The sequence below is a fragment of the Nerophis lumbriciformis genome, linkage group LG10 (assembly GCF_033978685.3).
Source record: "Nerophis lumbriciformis linkage group LG10, RoL_Nlum_v2.1, whole genome shotgun sequence".
NCBI classification, from domain to species: Eukaryota; Metazoa; Chordata; class Actinopteri; order Syngnathiformes; family Syngnathidae; genus Nerophis; species Nerophis lumbriciformis.
The window spans coordinates 37286498-37304283 of NC_084557.2; the positions used below are offsets into that span (position 1 = coordinate 37286498).

Genomic DNA, 17786 nt, shown 5'->3' on the forward strand with positions numbered 1-17786 from the left:
TTCATTCAATTTCAATTGAGTGAACTGTTTTAAAATCTTAACAGAGTTGCAGCAAAATATTATGGAAGAAGTTCCACCGTTCACTAGAGTGTAAATGAGGTCGCTGGCAAGCTTATTAAGCAGCTGTGTAGTCATGCAAAGGTGGAAATTTAAACATACCTTGGGATCAATCTTGAGAGGAGTGTTGTACCTAATGAAAGACTTTATGACAGGATTACGACTGAAAGAATTTGGAGTCATCATCAGCATCTGATTCTTCTGCACAGTGTGGAGGAAAGATCTCATATTCGGTCTGGCTGCCTGTTTAATAAAAAACAGAAAAATCATAAGGAGCATTTTTACAGCATTATTGGTGTGTTTTTAATTTTGACTTTTTTGTGCGACGTACGCTGTGACTCTTCTTGGGAGGCGAGAATCTCTTAGGACTATCCTCCACAGTATATGGTGCTTTGCGTTTGATGCTCTGACTTGACCTACAAGATTTTTTTATGAAATAAAAAACAGTGACATGTCTTGAAGGCCAAACCAGTGAGATACTGCTTACCACTGAACCAAGAATATAGTTACGTAAAAAAATCCTTAAACCCCCACTCTATTCCTGAACCATGCATGCCCAGGGGCTCGCCCAAAAAAACATTTGCTGCTACATGTCTGCCCTTGCTTTGACACAAATTTTACCGCACCTGGTCTGCCAAAGAATAAGAAGATGGGATCGGTGTTGCCATCTTAACCACTTTTTTTTGGGCTATATTTAGTGAGTAATCAGAGCACTCTAGAACCTGTGTGAAGTTGCCCTCCCACAATTGTAAATATTAAAATAACACTGCTATTTGTTTGTACTAAGTTTGTGCTGTAAAAAAAGTCCATGTGTGCCGTTAAGGTTTTTGACTTATTCTAAAATACATTTTCTGACTAATGACGATATCGAGCTCCCGTACTTGTCAAGATCTCCCCAAAATTGTCCCAAACGTTTGTGCTGTAATTTTTTTTTAGTTATTTTAGTTTTAATGTTATGAACGTTTGATTACTACCGTATTTCCTTGAATTGCCGCCGGGTATATAGTATGCGGCTGACTAGAATTACCGCCGGGTCAAACTCGGTTCGCAAAATAATTAGCGCATGCTTAGCATTACCGCCGGGTCAGAATTACCGCCGGATCAAACTCGTTTCGCAAAATATTATTTTTATTAGCGCATGTCTAGAATTACCGCCGGGTCAAACTCGTTTCGCAAAATAATTAGCATATGCCTAGAATTTCCGACGGGTCAAACTCGTCACGTCACGAGTGACCTGTCATCATTTTCAAAATGGAGAAGGCTGATTTCAATAATTTGAAATCGCATAAAGGGAAGAAGATAAAGAGCTATTCAGTAGGATTTAAGGTCCAAGCTTTGAATATGCTAAAAAGAATGTTTTATTAATATACATATATATAATATATTCAAGGAAATACGGTATACACATCCATAATGATGTGCAGAGGGACATTGACATATCTATCAAACCTTCTGATATCAAATCAATCTTTATGCTGGGAAATCAATCCTCAATTCAATCCAGCACAAATGTAGCAGATGTTTGGTACAAGTTTGGGGAGATTTTGACAAGTTGGGTGGCTGCGTATGAATATTAAAACATTAACATTAAAACTATTTTAATTAGACAAAAAGTTTTTGCAGCACAAACGTTTGGGACAAGCTGGGGGGGCTGATGATGTCACTAGTCATAAAATGCGTTTTAGAAAAACTTTAATAACTTTACGGCACGAACGACAACAAACAATCGGCGGTTTTATTTTAATATTTGCAATGATATAAGGGGCCAATTTCACAAAGGTCCCTCTCGATTTTCAATTTAAAAAAAGTGACTGGCAAATTGAGTGATGAAACTTTTGGGGACAAAATAAAAGCATGTATCACTCTTCTCAAATGGCACAGAATGCTTCTGTGGGTCCCTCCCCGACTAAATGGCACCCACAACAAGCTCTGTCATGTAACATTACCGGTAAAAAGAAAGCCATAAAAAAAGTTTATAGTTCTAAACATACTTGTTTAGGATTTCATCATAACATCCCGTGCAGAGGTAGACATACAGGCGGCTTCCAACAATTACAGGCAAAAAAAACATCCATGTTGTGTTCTGAGCTCCATGCAAGCAAGCACAATTTTAAATATAATGTACACTGCACAGGTGTTGGAATTGAGGATCAAGTCATGTCTGCTGTTTGATTGACCAAAATGCACACAACAACAGATGAATTAGTTTTCATGTGGACAGATTCCTTTTGGTTTTTGTTTTTTTTAAATGCCACCACAGTGAGAGAAATGTGCATTCTTTTAAAAATATCCTAATTTGTGTGGACTTGGCCTTAGTTTGTTGCTCCAATAGAGGTACAATACTGAACGCATTTAACACTCAGACTCACCTCCGGCTTGTCTCGGACGTATGAAGCTTGTCAGGGACAACTGAAACAAGAAAATGCAAAGCTTTTTAACAAAAATTGTTGCAGACAAAACAATTTAACAGACATAATTGTTAAAATCGTGAGCAGATACCTATTCTCTTGTCCATGGTGCTCCTGTTAGGGGTAAACAACGATGGCGGGGCCAGTTTGGGTGAGTTAGCAGCCACAGAACGAGTAACACGTGCCAAAGACAGCTCTGCACCCTGCGTATACATTAATATGGTAAAAGATATAACAATAAAATGATATAATTTGCCCTCCCAAACGGCAGAAAGAAAGGGCGTGTATGCGATCTATTACTTATTACCCGAGATTCAGGCCATGTGTCTTCTGGAACAGCCCTGTTAATTGTCACAAAAACATTTTTTTTTAAATTTTATTGTACTTCAAAGTGAAGTTTTTGGACTTTCGTTTGGCAAAGAAAATATCTTAATACTTACACTTTTTCCGCAGTCTCTTCCGTAGACTCATTTGAAACATCTGTAACAACCACAAAAAAAACTATGTAACAATCCAATCCCATCCATTCCCAATAAGACTGACTGAAATCAAGAGTAGATGTTTTGAAATCCATCCATCCATCAATTTTCTACATCCCTTGTCCTGATTAGGGTACACCTCGGTCTGGTCACCAGTCAATCACAAGGAATATATAGACAAACAATTCACACAAAGAAGTTTTAAATAGAGATGTCCGATAATGGCTTTTTTGCCGATATCCGACATTCCGATATTGTCCAACTCTTAATTACCGATTTCGATATCAACAGATACCGTTATATACAGTCGTGGAATTAACACGTTATTATGCCTAATTTTGTTGTGATGCCCCGCTGGATGCATTAAACAATGTAACAAGGTTTTCCAAAATAAATCAACCAAAGTTATGGAAAAAAATGCCAACATGGCACTGCCATATTTATTATTGAAGTCACAAAGTGCATTATTTTTTTAACATGTCTCAAAACAGCAGCTTGCAATTTGGGACATGCTCTCCCTGAGAGCATGAGGAGGTTGAGGTGGGCGGCGGGGTTGAGGTGGGGGGATTAGCGGGGGGTGTATATTGTAGCGTCCCAGAAGAGTTAGTGCTGCAAGGGGTTTTGGGTATTTGTTCTGTTGTGTTTATGTTGTGTTACAGTGCGGATGTTCTCCCGAAATGTGTTTGTCATTCTTGTTTGGTGTGGGTTCACAGTGTGGCGCATATTTGTAACAGTGTTAAAGTTGTTTATACGGCTACCCTCAGTGTGACTTGTATGGCTATTGACCAAGTATGCTTGCATTCACTTGCGTGTTTGAAAAGCCGTAGATATTATGTGATTGGGCCGGCACGCAAAGGCAGTGCCTTTAAGGTTTATTGGCGCTCTGTACTTCTCCCTACGTCCGTGTACCAATCCGCACAGCGACGCTTTAAAAAGTCATACATTTTACTTTTTGAAACTGATACCGATAATTTCCAATATCACATTTTGAAGCATTTATCGGCCGATATTATCGGACATCTCTAGTTTTAAACATATTTGATCATATTATTTTTTTACTTTCTCACCATCAGTACTGCTGCTACATGATGAGTTGCCCATACGAGCCACCTTTCTCTTCATCATGGATCGTTGTGAGGCACGGAGAAGAGATTCCTTCTTCATACTGTGACGCAAGCCTGTCAGAGAGTGACGCACCTTGAGGGAACACCTAACAGAGCTTCGGCGGGACCTTCTGGCGTTACCCGCTATGGCAATTTTAGCAGCTTTATGTCCAGGAGAGGGCTCAGGTTGTTTTGCATACTCAGCAAACAAACGCTCTGATGCAGGGATGCTGACAACAACAATAGGTGATGGGATCTTCACTGGAGACTCGCTTGTGTGACATGGCTCATCTATTTTGGCCTCGCTATTTGTATCCACACCTTCATCCTCAACAACCTTTTTTTTATTCTTACATTCCTCTATGCTGTCATTGCTTGTAAGAGGCACCTGGTTTACATCCTCTTCTACTTGGGTTTGTTTGTTTCTCCGAGTAGTGCGTTGAGGTCGTGTCCTGCTTTGAGCTGCAGAAGATTCATCTTCAGCAATGAAGTTCAATGACTTGACAGAGGAACCTCGAAGATTACTGCGTCTTCCCTTAGAGAACCTGCATCACATTAACAACAATGGAGCAGGAGTCACAATAATAAATAGGTATTAAAGGGGAACTGCACTTTTTTTGATATGTTGTCTATCATTCACAATCCATGTGAAGCATAAGAACAAGTCTTTCTTTTTTTATGCATTCTGACTTGCAAAAGTCTGCAAACAATGAAGGTAATGGGAGTCACTACATTATAGCGTCTTGTGCCCATAAAGCCCTCTAAAAACATCCAAAATCCAACAATCCTCCATTTACATCTCATGACCTGAATATCAACCAAGTAGTAGTGATATTATTATAAGTGCTGACGTTAAGGAACTACGTTTAGCGAAGCATTGATCACAGACTTATGCAACAACAGTATTGACATACTGAGTTGATGAGCTGCTGTATAGCTTCTCAGTTGGTAAAAGTTAATTCTAGATTATAAATCATGGCTCTCACTTGTATAGTAGAAGGTTGTGGCCATAAACCGAGAAGTTAGTCAACTTTGACATCAAACTTATACACAGAGATGGCTAGAAAGACACAAAGAGATGCCCATTTTGTTTAGTTTTTTTCCTATGTGAGGATTATGGTGAATTCTTTACCTAAACGGGAAAATATAATCATCCTATCAGTCGGCATCTCACTGAGAGCAGACATTGTACAGTAAGTGTTTGTTTTACTTTGTTCGTAGTTTGTATTTCTTGTTCAACACTTAGCAATAATGCTGCATGATGATTTTTGTTTCATAAGAGGATCTGCTTATCTCTCAGCTTCTAAAACTCATCCCCCATACATTCATGTTTAAAAATATAAGGTTCTGCTACATCATTTGTCCCAAAGTAGTCATTGTTGGCCCTCAGGAAGTCTGCCATGAGTGAGTGTTGCTGTTTTATCTTCTTGTAGCGAAAAATTGCAGAAATAGACTTAATTTAATTAATGCGCTGCCGTATGCTTAAAATGACTGAAATACTTAAATATTTCATTATTATTATTAATGGGCCTGTTACTATATTACATACACACTTTGGGGCTGTCAAATCAATAAAATAATTAATTGCATTTTGTTCATAGTTAACTCAAAATTAACCGCTATTTATAGATATAATTTTTCATCAATAACTGTACTGGAGACAGATAATTACGTTTTTGAAACTATGACTGGACAATGTGTTCCATTTCATTACATTTTATTAAACATTAAGCTTTTTTTTAAAAAACAGCTCAACACAAAATGGACAAACACGCTTTTAATGACTATTTAAAAAATAACCCGTAGTGCGTTGGTGTGTCTAACAGAATTTAAATTCCTGCTGGACGGCGTGGCGAAGTTGGTAGAGTGGCCGTGCCAGCAATCGGAGGATTGCTGGTTACTGGGGTTCAATCCCCACCTTCTACCATCCTAGTCACGTCTGTTGTGTCCTTGGGCAAGACACTTCACCCCTTGCTCCTGATGGCTGCTGGTTAGCGCCTTGCATGGCAGCTCCTGCCATCAGTGTGTGAATGGGTGAATGTGGAAATACTGTCAAAGCGCTTTGAGTACCTTGAAGGTAGAAAAGCGCTATACAAGTATAACCCATTTACCATTTATCATTTATTTAGCAACTTGCTTTTTGGAGGAGAGGAGCTACACTTTTGTGTTTAGATACTAGTCTCAAAATGTGAATTGTTACAATCATGATATTATTGTCACAGATGTTTTGTAATGTAATCTGTGATATTTCTGCCTGAATAAACGCTTTTGATATTCTGTACATTACATGTTGTACAATTTAATGGTGTTCATATCGCTTCATGACAATGTCTTAACCTTCTCTATTTATTAATAAAGTGTAAAATTCAGCCTGCCAAAACATACTGTAATTGTGGAATGCCAACCATAAAATGTTATCAAAGAATATACACAATATTTATGCCAACAATAATTTGCACCATTAAAGGAAATAATTGTTAACATGTTATTATTGCGTTAACGTTGACAGCCATAATATACTTACTTACATCATGTATATTTTTTACGTTTTTGGGGCTCTTTATGAGCGCAATAGATGCAATGACTCCCAATTGTTGGCTGACTTATGTGTTTATTTACGAGTTAGAATGCATAAAAAATAAAAAACCGTGTGTGCTTGTCTCACATAAGGATTGTGAAAGATAGGGTAAATACCCCCCAAAAAGTACAGTTCTGTTCCCCTTTAAGAAATACGGCAAAAAGTAAATTTCAGCAAACAAACCTCCTGGTTTGACCTTCTTCCTGGCGCCCCACAGACACACGCTTTCTGCGGCTATTCTTTTTTTGCGATGGTGTCTTGGGCATCAACTCTAGCTCTGTGTTAAAATCTCTGAAATTGAATGACAGCACCATTAGAATATTGAAGGCAACACATATACGTACATATATACAGTACAGGCCAAAAGTTTGGACACACCTTCTCATCAAAACTATGAATGAACACATGTGTAGACGTATGTTACAAAAAAGGTGAAATAACTGAAACATGTTTTATATTCTAGTTTCTTCAAAATAGCCACCCTTTGCTCTGGTTACTTTTTTGCACACTCTTGGCATTCTCTCGATGAGCTTCAAGAGATAGTCACCTGAAATGGTTTTCATTTCACAGGTGTGCTTGAAGCTCATCGAGAGAATGCCAAAAGTATGCAAAGCAGTAAGCTGAGCAAAGGGAGGCTATTTTGAAGAAACTAGAATATAAAACATGTTTTCAGTTATTTCACCTTCCAAAAAGAAAAAACATGAAGATTTCTGTTTGGTACATCATCTGGATGACACAGCAGGTACACACTTGTCCACCTACCTCATCAGGTGAGTTTGCAAAGCTGATAGTTGTATTATATATTTAATTTGATCTAAAAACGCACCAATCAAGCAATCACCATCACAGTCCCTCGATCCAGTTAATAAAAATTAATCAACGCATAGCTACAGCATCCATCCACCCATCCATCCATCCATTTTCTTCCGCTTGTCCCTTTCGGGGTTTGCGGGGGGTACTGGAGCCTATCTCAGCTGCACTCGGGCGGAAGACTGGGTACACCGTGGACAAGTCGCCACCTCATCGCAGGGGCAACACGGTTGGACAGACAACATTCACACTAATACAAACAAAATGTAATACATAACATCCTAAAAACCTTTCGTTGCTGAAATATACTGCATATCTAAAGCTAATTTAAAAAATAAAGTTGGCCAGTGTACTTTACAATTCAGGTTAGTTGCAGTATAAAGTAGCTCGCTTACAAATAAAAGATTTCTCTCTGAGCAGGAGATAAATCCCCGGAGAACAACTAGGGCTGGGCGATATATCGATATACGCGATATATCGCGGGGTTGTCTCTGTGCGATATAGAAAATGACTATATCGTGATATTGAGTATACGTTCTCACGCAGTTGCTTTTAGCTGCGGGCATTACACTACAGGCTCTCCTCCTCTTTCCAGTCTCTCCTTCTCACAGACAGACAAGCGCACCTTCTTACACACGTCACATACTGTCACGTCATACGTCACATATGTATACGCCCTCCCCGAGCAAAGAGGTAGCAGCATGGCTAACGTTAGCTGTGATGCTAGCGGAGTGGTGCGAGCGCGAATACAAGAGAAAGAAGGTGTGAATCTGGTTACAAATGAAGGAAGAATTAATTCCCCCAAAAAACAGCAGGGCGTCCATCATCTGGCGGTGGTTTGGCTTCAAGTGGGAAGATGTCGAACAGACAACCGTCATTTGTCAAGTGTGGGGCAAAAGCGTTGCTATAAAAAGTAGCATTATTGCTGTAACAAACAGTTCAGGGTGTCCTTAGTTACCGGAGTGTGTTAGGTAAGGAGGAGTTTTGTCCCTCCAGAGTTGTTGCCGTAGGGCTGTGACGTAGGGTGTGTGTGGTTGTGGAAGGAGGTGTGTGATGTTGACATTAAAGAAGCGATGGCTACCGAACCTGCTCTAATGTCTCCCGTTTATTATTTTATTAGAGGAGTACACTGTATAGGCGAACCCAGGACACTCGGTTACACTGCTAATATGTAGCATCATTTGAAAAGTCACCCGCTAGACAATGAAGAGTGCTTACTCTGCACGTCAATATCTCCGTTTGGTTCCACACGTCCACACCATCAAAATGTCGAGGCAAACATTTCCAGATCAACACCGTATGAAAAAAATAGTGATTTTTTTAGTTGTGATTTCCTTCTCTGCATGAAAGTTTAAAAGTAGCATATATTAATGCAGTATGAAGAATAATGTTTTAATGTAGACACATAGAATCATCATACTGCTGTGATTATATGCATCAAGTGTTCATTCAAGGCTAAAGCAAAATATCGAGATATATATCGTGTATCGCGATATGGCCTTAAAATATCGCGATACTAAAAAAAGGCAATATCGCCCAGCCCTAAGAACAAAACATATACACACTATAAATATAAAACAACTTTTGCTTCATAATTGAATACTTTGTTTGCTTTCTTTCTCTTCTTTTCTCAACTTAGTGGACCTGACCGCAAGCCGAGGGACGTTAACACGTGACAAAACCAGGAAGTGTTGCGAAGGCTACTCCGTCCCATTTAACATCGCTCCAGCAGCAGCTGAAGAACTCTTTCCAGGACCCACACTCCCTCGACCACATGGGCTAGGTCCTTGGAAGGATGTAGTAATTGACTCAATCAGGCGCGAACTAATGCTTTCGGGATAACATACCGTATTTTCCGCACTATAAGCCGCCCCGGGTTATTAGCCGCACCTTCAATGAATGGCATATTTCAAAACTTTGTCCACCTATAAGCCGCCCCGGGTTATAAGCCGCGCCTACGCTGCGCTAAAGGGAATGTCAAAAAAACAGTCAGATAGGTCAGTCAAACTTTAATAATATATTACAAACCAGCGTTCTAACAACTCTGTTCACCCCCAAAATGTAATGTGCAAATGTGCAATCACAAAAATAGTAACACTCAAATTAGTGCACAGCAATAGTAACATCAATAACTCAACGTTGCTCGAACGTTAATGTCACACAACACACAAAATAAAGATTTAAAGCTCACTTTCTGAAATTATTCCTCATCCATAAATCCCTTGAATTCTTCTTCAGTGTCTGAATTAAAAAGTTGGGCGAATACGGCATCCAAAATGGCCGGCCCCGTCTCGTCGAAGTCATCAGAGTCAATGTCGCTGTTGTTGTCCAGCAGTTCCGTGAATCCTGCCTTCCGGAAAGCTCGGACCACAGTTGAGACCGATATATCCGCCAGGCATTTACAATCCACTGGCAGATGTTGGCGTATGTCGTCCGGCACTGTCTCCCTGTCTTAGTGGCGCAGGTCATCTTGTTGCTTCCTCTACCTACGCACCATTGATTCATTTATGTTCAATTCTCTCGCTGCTGCTCTATTTCCGTGTTCTACTGCGTGACTTATTGCCTTGAGTTTGAATTCTGCGTTGTACGCGTGTCTCTTAATAGGAGCCATTTTGTGGTCTTTACAGATGTAAACACACAAATGAAATGAAACGCAATATCCGGGGGCTTCTTCTTCTACGGGGGCGGGTGGTTGCTTACAGTAGAAGAAGAAGCGCTTCCTCTTCTATGGGAGCGGGTGCTTACCTTGGCGGTTGCTTACCATAGAAGAAGAAGCGCTTCCTCTTCTACGGGGAAAAAGATGGCGGCTGTTTACCGTAGTTGCGAGACCTAAACTTTATGAAAATGAATATTAATATTAATCCATATATAAGGCGCACCGGGTTATAAGCCGCACTGTCAGCTTTTGAGAAAATTTGTGGTTTTTAGGCGCGGCTTATAGTGCGGAAAATACGGTAACAAGTGATCTCATTGGAGACCAAGCATCCAATCAAAGCAAACATTTGTCCAGTTCTATGATTGGTTGCCTTTTGACACAAATATAACGGGGTCTTAACTTAAGCGAGCGCACAGCGTAAATCTGAGCAAGTGTAGAAAAAAAGTTGAATGCTCAGAAAGGTGAGGAAGAGAGGGGGCCCAGGAGAGTGCATCGGTCTGACTGCAGACAGCAGTAATTATTTAGTGTTCATATGGATAATAAAAGATAAGCAAACACTTTTATTGTGCACAAAATACATTTATATTTGCTCAAACATTTTTAGTTTTTCGCTTGAGTTCAATTTATTTTCAAAATGTAATGACTGTGCTTGCAAAACATTTTTCTGACCTCAGCATTAAGACACAAATATAACGCCTTAGTAGATGCGCTATCATGCACGATGTGTTGTCTTCTCTTGCTGCCACTGTCCGCAAGCACATTTGGCGATCTTCTTCCTACAAACCGTTGACTCTTTTTACGGTCGGTGAAGCATTCCCAAATAGCCGATTTTATCGTTTTAAAATGGAGGGAAAAGTTGAGTAAGCGAGCCTCCTTCATCCACCATAAATTGTGCACAGCTGTGTGCAGGGAGTGTGGTTGTGAGCCGCACAGGATCTGAAGGATTTAACTTTTACTTTTTCATACCACGGTATACCTTAAAATCAGTAACCGGCAGGTGCCTATTTGCAACTATGAACTAGGGCTGCAACAACTAATCGATTAAATCGATTAAAATCAATTATAAAAATAGTTGGCGGTTAATTTAGTCATCGATTCGTTGGATCTATGCTATGCGCAGAGGCAACTTTTTTTTTAATATAAACTTTTATTTATAAACTGCAACATTTACAAACAGCTGAGAAACAATAATCAATATAAGTATGGTGCCAGTATGCTGTTTTTTAAAAATAAAATACTGGAAAGGATAGAAATGTAGTTTGTCTCTTTTATCCGATTATTAATCGAAGTAATAATCGACAGATTAATCGATTATCAAATTAGTTGTTAGTTGCAGCTGTACTATGAACCGTTCCATTATTAACGTACAGTAAATTAACCCACATGGACGGTGCAGGGCATGCTTAGTATGGGCTCTGTGGAAATGTGACCTTTTTTATGTTTTATTTGCACTTTTGGCATAACACAGAGATGCTCCAACTAATATTTTTAACCTCAATCTCCCATCTGTGAGGCAGACGAGCTAACTATGTCACTGTGCAGCTCAGACAAAGGTAAATAAAACACCTACCTTGAGAACATGCGGTTGGCCTCTTGCTGGATCTCCTCAAGCCAAACCATGTGGACATTATCAATTTCACGAATAAATTCATCTTTTTTCTCATCGAACATCTGCACGAGAGTCTGTACAGAAGACAGTACAGAGCTCATGGTGGCAGCTGGGCGAGTGAAAAGCTCTTTCTGAAACAAAAAGTTTAGGAGAACAGAATCATTAACAACAATGGAAAAATAAACTCCACAAAAACAAGCCAGCCCAAATTTACTCTGACCTATTGAAACGTACCATTATGAAACTTTGTAAAAGCAGAGCCTCACAAAAAACAACATTACCTTCAGGCCCCATTTTCGTACCGGTAGTTGTTATACAGATCAATAATTAATGACACAAGCTAACTGCAACACGCAAAATTGACTGATAAACTGCGACAAACTGCCATGTGCCGTTGTAACTTTAATGCCAACCTTATCACACCAGCAGAAGAGCTCACTTACAACACTGTATTCTTAAACTCACACACCTTTCTCCATTGCTCTCCACACCAGCAACAACACACTTTATCTTTGTCTACCAGCTAGGTTCATTTCTGAACATCAACATACAGAACTAAGTCAACTAATCCCAGTTCAAAGTTAACAAGAGGATCTGGTGATAAAGACTGGTGCACTATGATTATTTTGGTCTTGGTCCAGATTTAAAGGTGTCCGTCAGCAGAAAACTCATTCATTTTAGCAAAATTAAACAAAATGTAGTGTCTTCTGAACTGTTATGCATTTTTACGGACTATGGCATGGCATTACAGAAAAAAAAAACTTGAACTTTAAATTAGGGCTGTCAAATTATATATATTTTTAAAATTTGATTAAACAGATTTTTTAATTCGGGTTATTCGGCGATAGGTGCTCGTAAGCCTGGGCCAATACATTTGTTATTGTGTTTCTTGCTGTTTTTCCAATTTTTGCTTGTGTTTTTTATTCTTTAATATACCGAGGGCTAATTACAAACGAGTCACAGGCCACAGATGGCCCCTGTGCCGCACTGCGGGCATCACTGCTGTAGAAGCCAACTGTTTATGGCTACTATAGTCTTAGTACTGAAGTGTATTTGTTCTTCCTATCGTCACATGTGTCACATGGTTTTCTTACGTCAACAGTACAATCAGCTGTTCACCTGACAGGTTTTTTCTGTGTGATAAAAGAGGGGATAAACGGAAGTCCTTTAACTACCGCCTTGTTTTATAATATACTACTATGTGAGAGATTCCTGGGATAAATGGAGAATCATGTGCCTCTCAGTCCTTTCCATCGAGGACGTGGAAGACATCTACCTATTTGGAACCGTGATCGCGGGGCACCTGCTGATTGGGCTGGGCATTGCTCTGGTGTATCGTCAAATTCGTAAGACGATGGCAGCCACTCAAGGAGCCCAAAAGCTGTTAGTCGCAATGGAAGGATTGGGCCGGACTGTCGGATCACAGACTGTGGCGATTTCTGAACTGAATCGCAAGTCATTGTATTGTCTGCTCGCGGAAAACCAACATCCTAATCCACAATTTGACTCCCTCGAATGGCCTTGACGCTGTGAACAGGAACAGGCTGTTCTGAAAACAACCCCGAGCACACCTCAATGATGGACGCTTTTGACCTCCCTCCCTCCTCAACGACACCTGGAGTCGAACTTTTGCTTGCATGCAGATCGGCCTCAGTCTATGAACATTACATCATCACACCCAAGACAATGGGCCTTCACCACCGCTTGTTTCCCCTCGGGATGATGGGTGGCTGGCAGCGCTTCATAGCAGCAGTCGCCCTCCAGGGCCCCAACTCCCCGCCCCTCTGTTGCGAATTGTCGTGATTAAATGTAACGTGTTTATGTGTGCATTGCATGGAGGTTTTTTCCCACTCCAGACTAGGCCCCCTTAGGAGCCCAGTCTAGATTGTATTTTTTTACTCATCTTCCCCAGCGTTTTACCTTTTTCTTATCTTTTACGGGGCACCTTTGGCGACCCATCAGCGTTCCTGTTCTGTAACCCTGTACATTGTTTGTTTGTCTAATCTTGAACGGGTTTGTGCTGAAAACATAGTTTTGTTGTAATTGTGCAATGACAAAGTCCTATCCTATTGTCTTTGCTCAAGTCAATATTTTGTTTTGTATGCACAATAAATCAGCACAAAATCCATACTTTGCAGCAATGTTGACAAGCTCAATTATTTGGCTGGTTTGTTCATGTTGCAGGCGAGCGATGATGGTCCTGGTTGAGGAAAGAGTTGTTTGATGTTGGATGCTAGAAAATGTCCGATGCATTGCAATGACCAGCCTAAAAGGGGAACCGTACTTTTTTGGGAATTTTGCCTATGGTTCACAATCATTATAAGACCCTCCAGCAACGTTTTGTATACACAGTGCAAGTCTATACAGTATATAAAGTACCGGTAGTAACAGACATGTTCATAACAGTATGTAATATGTTCAAGATTTTGGTATTTTGATAATTTTAATTATTTCCAGGACTGATTTCTTCCGCCCATTCATTTCCGTTTCCATAGCAGTACATTTCCAACTTTACAGTACTTCCGGAATCAAACACGAGTGTGTTTTCTAATAATGGCCGACTTGGTAACAGACAACAAAGATGACTATTTTTGGACAAATGAGGATTCACAACCTTATACTTTTGAAGCTAAATATACTGCTGCTTATAGAAGCGAACACGAAGGAAAAGTGACACGTTGGAGCAGACAGAAGCCGGGAGAGTGAGGTGAAAGCTATTTTGACGCTATAAATATGGAACTCAGGGCCTAGCTATTTCGACATAAATGGAGTTCATACCCAAAATCAACAGGAAACGTCACCGGCCAGTTGGACCAGACAAATAACTGTCCATCGAGTGAGTCACATTAATATGGATAATGATACACGCAGCACGTCATGCGCGTTAGTACAACTACAGTACATACACTGTATGGCTAGCTGTGTACAAACAAAACATGAAATGTGGGCTAGTACTTTACCTATACTTTAATATAGGGCTGGGCGATATATCGATATACTCGATATATCGTGGGTTTGTCTCTGTGCGATATAGAAAATGACTATATCGTGATATTCGAGTACACGTTCTCACGCAGTTGCTTTTAGCTGCGGGCATTACACTACAGGTTCTTCTCACTATTTATTGTCTCTCCTTCTCAGAGACATAAAACAAGCGCACCTTCTTACATATGTCACATGCTCACAGGCGTGCAACGTCATACGCCCTCGCGGACCAGAGATGTAGCAGAATGGGTAACATTAGCTGTGGTGCTAGAGAAAGAAGGTGCGAATCTGGTAACAAATGAAGGAAGAATTAATTCCAAGAAAAACAGCACGGGGTCCATCGTCTGGCGGTGGTTCGGCTTCAAGTGGGATGATGTTGAACAGAAAACCGTAATATGTCAAGTATGCGGCAAAAGTGTTGCTACAAAAAGTAGCAGCACTGCTAATGTGTAGCATCATTTGAAAAGTCACCCGCTAGAGAATGAAGAGTGCTTGACACTGCGCATGTCAACATCTCGGCCGGTGCCACCCAACAAAATGCCCAAGCAACCATTTCCACATCAACACCGTATGAAAAAAATAGTCAACAACAGAAGGAGATAACGTCCGCAGGAACCTACCACATAGCGAAGGACATACACTATTTGATTTCCTATTATGCAGCTCATTTTTATTTGACAGTTATGGAAATATTTTGTGTGACATCATGCACAAAAGTGCAATTTATTAGTTTTAAACTATTAAATAAATGATAAATGGGTTATACTTGTATAGCGCTTTTCTACCTTCAAGGTACTCAAAGCGCTTTGACAGTATTTCCACATTCACACACACATTCACACACTGATGGCGGGAGCTGCCATGCAAGGCGCTAACCAGCAGCCATCAGGAGCAAGGGTGAAGTGTCTTGCCCAAGGACACAACGGACGTGACTAGGATGGTAGAAGGTGGGGATTGAACCCCAGTAACCAGCAACCCTCCGATTGCTGGCACGGCCACTCTACCAACTTCGCCACGCCGTCCCCATATTATAGTGGCATTCTGTACAAAAAGTGCACTTTAATTTAGTGTTGTTTTGATATGTCATCTTAGTGACATCATGCACAAAAGTGCACTAATAGCTTGTGTTAAAATGTCTGACAATCTTGCACTTTCTGTTTTGAAATGACATGAATGTTTGTGCCACTGCTTAATAACTGTTTAATAAATACAGTTTTGGTAAATTGACTTAGTTGTGATTTCCCTTTCTGCATGAAAGTTTAAAATGAGCATATATTAATGCAGTATGAACAAGAACGTTTTAATGTAGACACATAGAATCATCATACTGCTGTGATTATATGCATCAAGTGTTAATTCAAGGCTAAGGCAAAATATCGAGATATATATCGTGTATCGTGACATGACCTAAAAATATTGAGATATTAATAAAAGGCCATATCGCCCAGCCCTACTTTAATATGATTGTTCATGTTTTTCATTCAGGACAAATTGGTGTCATATCGCAGTGTTGTGCATTACGAACTCAAACGCATTTTGTGTCGTGTCTTCATGCCATAGTTAGCGTTTACGGCTAATACCGTAGCATGCTGATGTGTTACTACGCTAGAAAAAGAGTTCCTCAGTGTAAAGTTAGTCCAAGACTGGCCCGCAATGCCATCCATCTTGAATACGCCGGACCAATATTTATTCGTGTTTTGGCTCTTCTTTGTTTTTTTAGGCGTACAGCGATTTTATTTTCTTCCTCTGATTTCCTCTTTTTAGCAGTATATGCTGTAAAGGCCAGCCTGCCAAGTTGCCAGGTGGGTGTTCGGCAGCCATGCTTTACTGAAAACAAGTTTGCACCGTGCATACGCTTCACTATATATCACGTCAGCCAATGAAAAGGCTCCTTCATGGGCTCTGCTTACCCCTCCTTTCTCTAAATCCTGTGGTTGTATCTGGAGGGGTTGGTCAACAAATGATTTTGTCTTTCTGGGTTTTATTTACCAAAATACTTAATTATAAAGGCACAGACAGCATGCTGACGTACAATTTTTTTCAGAAATGATTACTGTTACGATATACGGTATAATGTGAAGATGAATTTTTTTTGTAAAAGAATATAACTTAGGTACCCAAACTTCAAAATCCCACAGCAAAACAGTTATTTGTATAAGATGGTTCCTGCAAGTTCAACAATTTGTGGATCCAGAACAAATAATTCAATGCATGATTGAAGTCGGTGGATGGAAACGTATTAAGTGTTGCTACTGATGTCACAACTCTAGAATTGAGCCATCATGGAGGGCAGCATTTGTAAATGCAGTAAAAGTGATTGGAACGATGATTTTTAAAAAGTGGGTGGGTGAGGACCCGGAAAACAAGCAGGATAGTTGAACATCATCTTGTCGTGGTAGAATAACAACTCATCGTTGTTTATTAGCAACAATTGCTCTGTCTGCGCTCCCTGTTTGTCAACTTTGGACAGAGTACTATCGGGGATGTTGATAGATTTTCAATGTAGTGAGCCCCCAGGAAATTCATTGGATGCCCAATTTAAATTTTTATTTATTTCAATTTCTTGTGTTCTCCTTCTTAAACTGTAGCGTTAAAAAAATGTCATAGCGGTATGGTGTGATGTAGTTATAATGAACAAACTACCGTATTTTTCGGACTATAAGTCGCTCTGGAGTATACGTCGCACCGGCCGAAAATGCACAATAAAGAACGAAAAAAACATATATACGTCGCACTGGAGTATAAGTCGCATTTTTGGGGGAAATTTATTTGATAAAATCCAACACTAAGAATAGACAAAGGCAATTTAGGTGTACGTTATATGATGCACAAATAACCAACTGAGAACGTGCCTGGTATGTTGACGTAACATATTAAAGTAAGAGTCTTTCAAATAACTATAACATATAGAACATGCTATGCGTTTACCAAACAATCTGTCACTCCCGATCGCTAAATCCCATGAAATCTTCCTCTGTGTCGCCTCTGGTATGCGCCCCGCTAGCGTCTTTTCTTTCTGCTGCTCGATTTCTGTTCTCTGCAGCATATTTCACTACGTCCAGTTTGTAATCTGCAGTTTATGATTTCCTTTTCGGTGCCAT

General features: G+C 40.0%; 1 protein-coding gene across 2 annotated transcripts in view; it reads right to left on the bottom strand.

Annotated features, from left to right (window-relative positions):
• Positions 1-17786, bottom strand: part of LOC133612323 (inner centromere protein A-like) — a 46570-nt gene that overhangs the window by 25312 nt on the left and 3472 nt on the right. For both annotated transcript variants that reach the window (XM_061969632.2, XM_061969631.2), the window contains exons 2-10: positions 11662-11831; positions 6809-6916; positions 4012-4592; positions 2906-2945; positions 2773-2806; positions 2557-2668; positions 2427-2466; positions 389-473; positions 160-300 (exon numbers count right to left, since the gene is read on the bottom strand). In XM_061969632.2, the coding sequence (XP_061825616.2) occupies positions 160-300; positions 389-473; positions 2427-2466; positions 2557-2668; positions 2773-2806; positions 2906-2945; positions 4012-4592; positions 6809-6916; positions 11662-11801 (1281 nt within the window). In that variant the 5' untranslated portion in view covers positions 11802-11831. The remainder of the gene's footprint in view (positions 1-159; positions 301-388; positions 474-2426; positions 2467-2556; positions 2669-2772; positions 2807-2905; positions 2946-4011; positions 4593-6808; positions 6917-11661; positions 11832-17786) is intronic.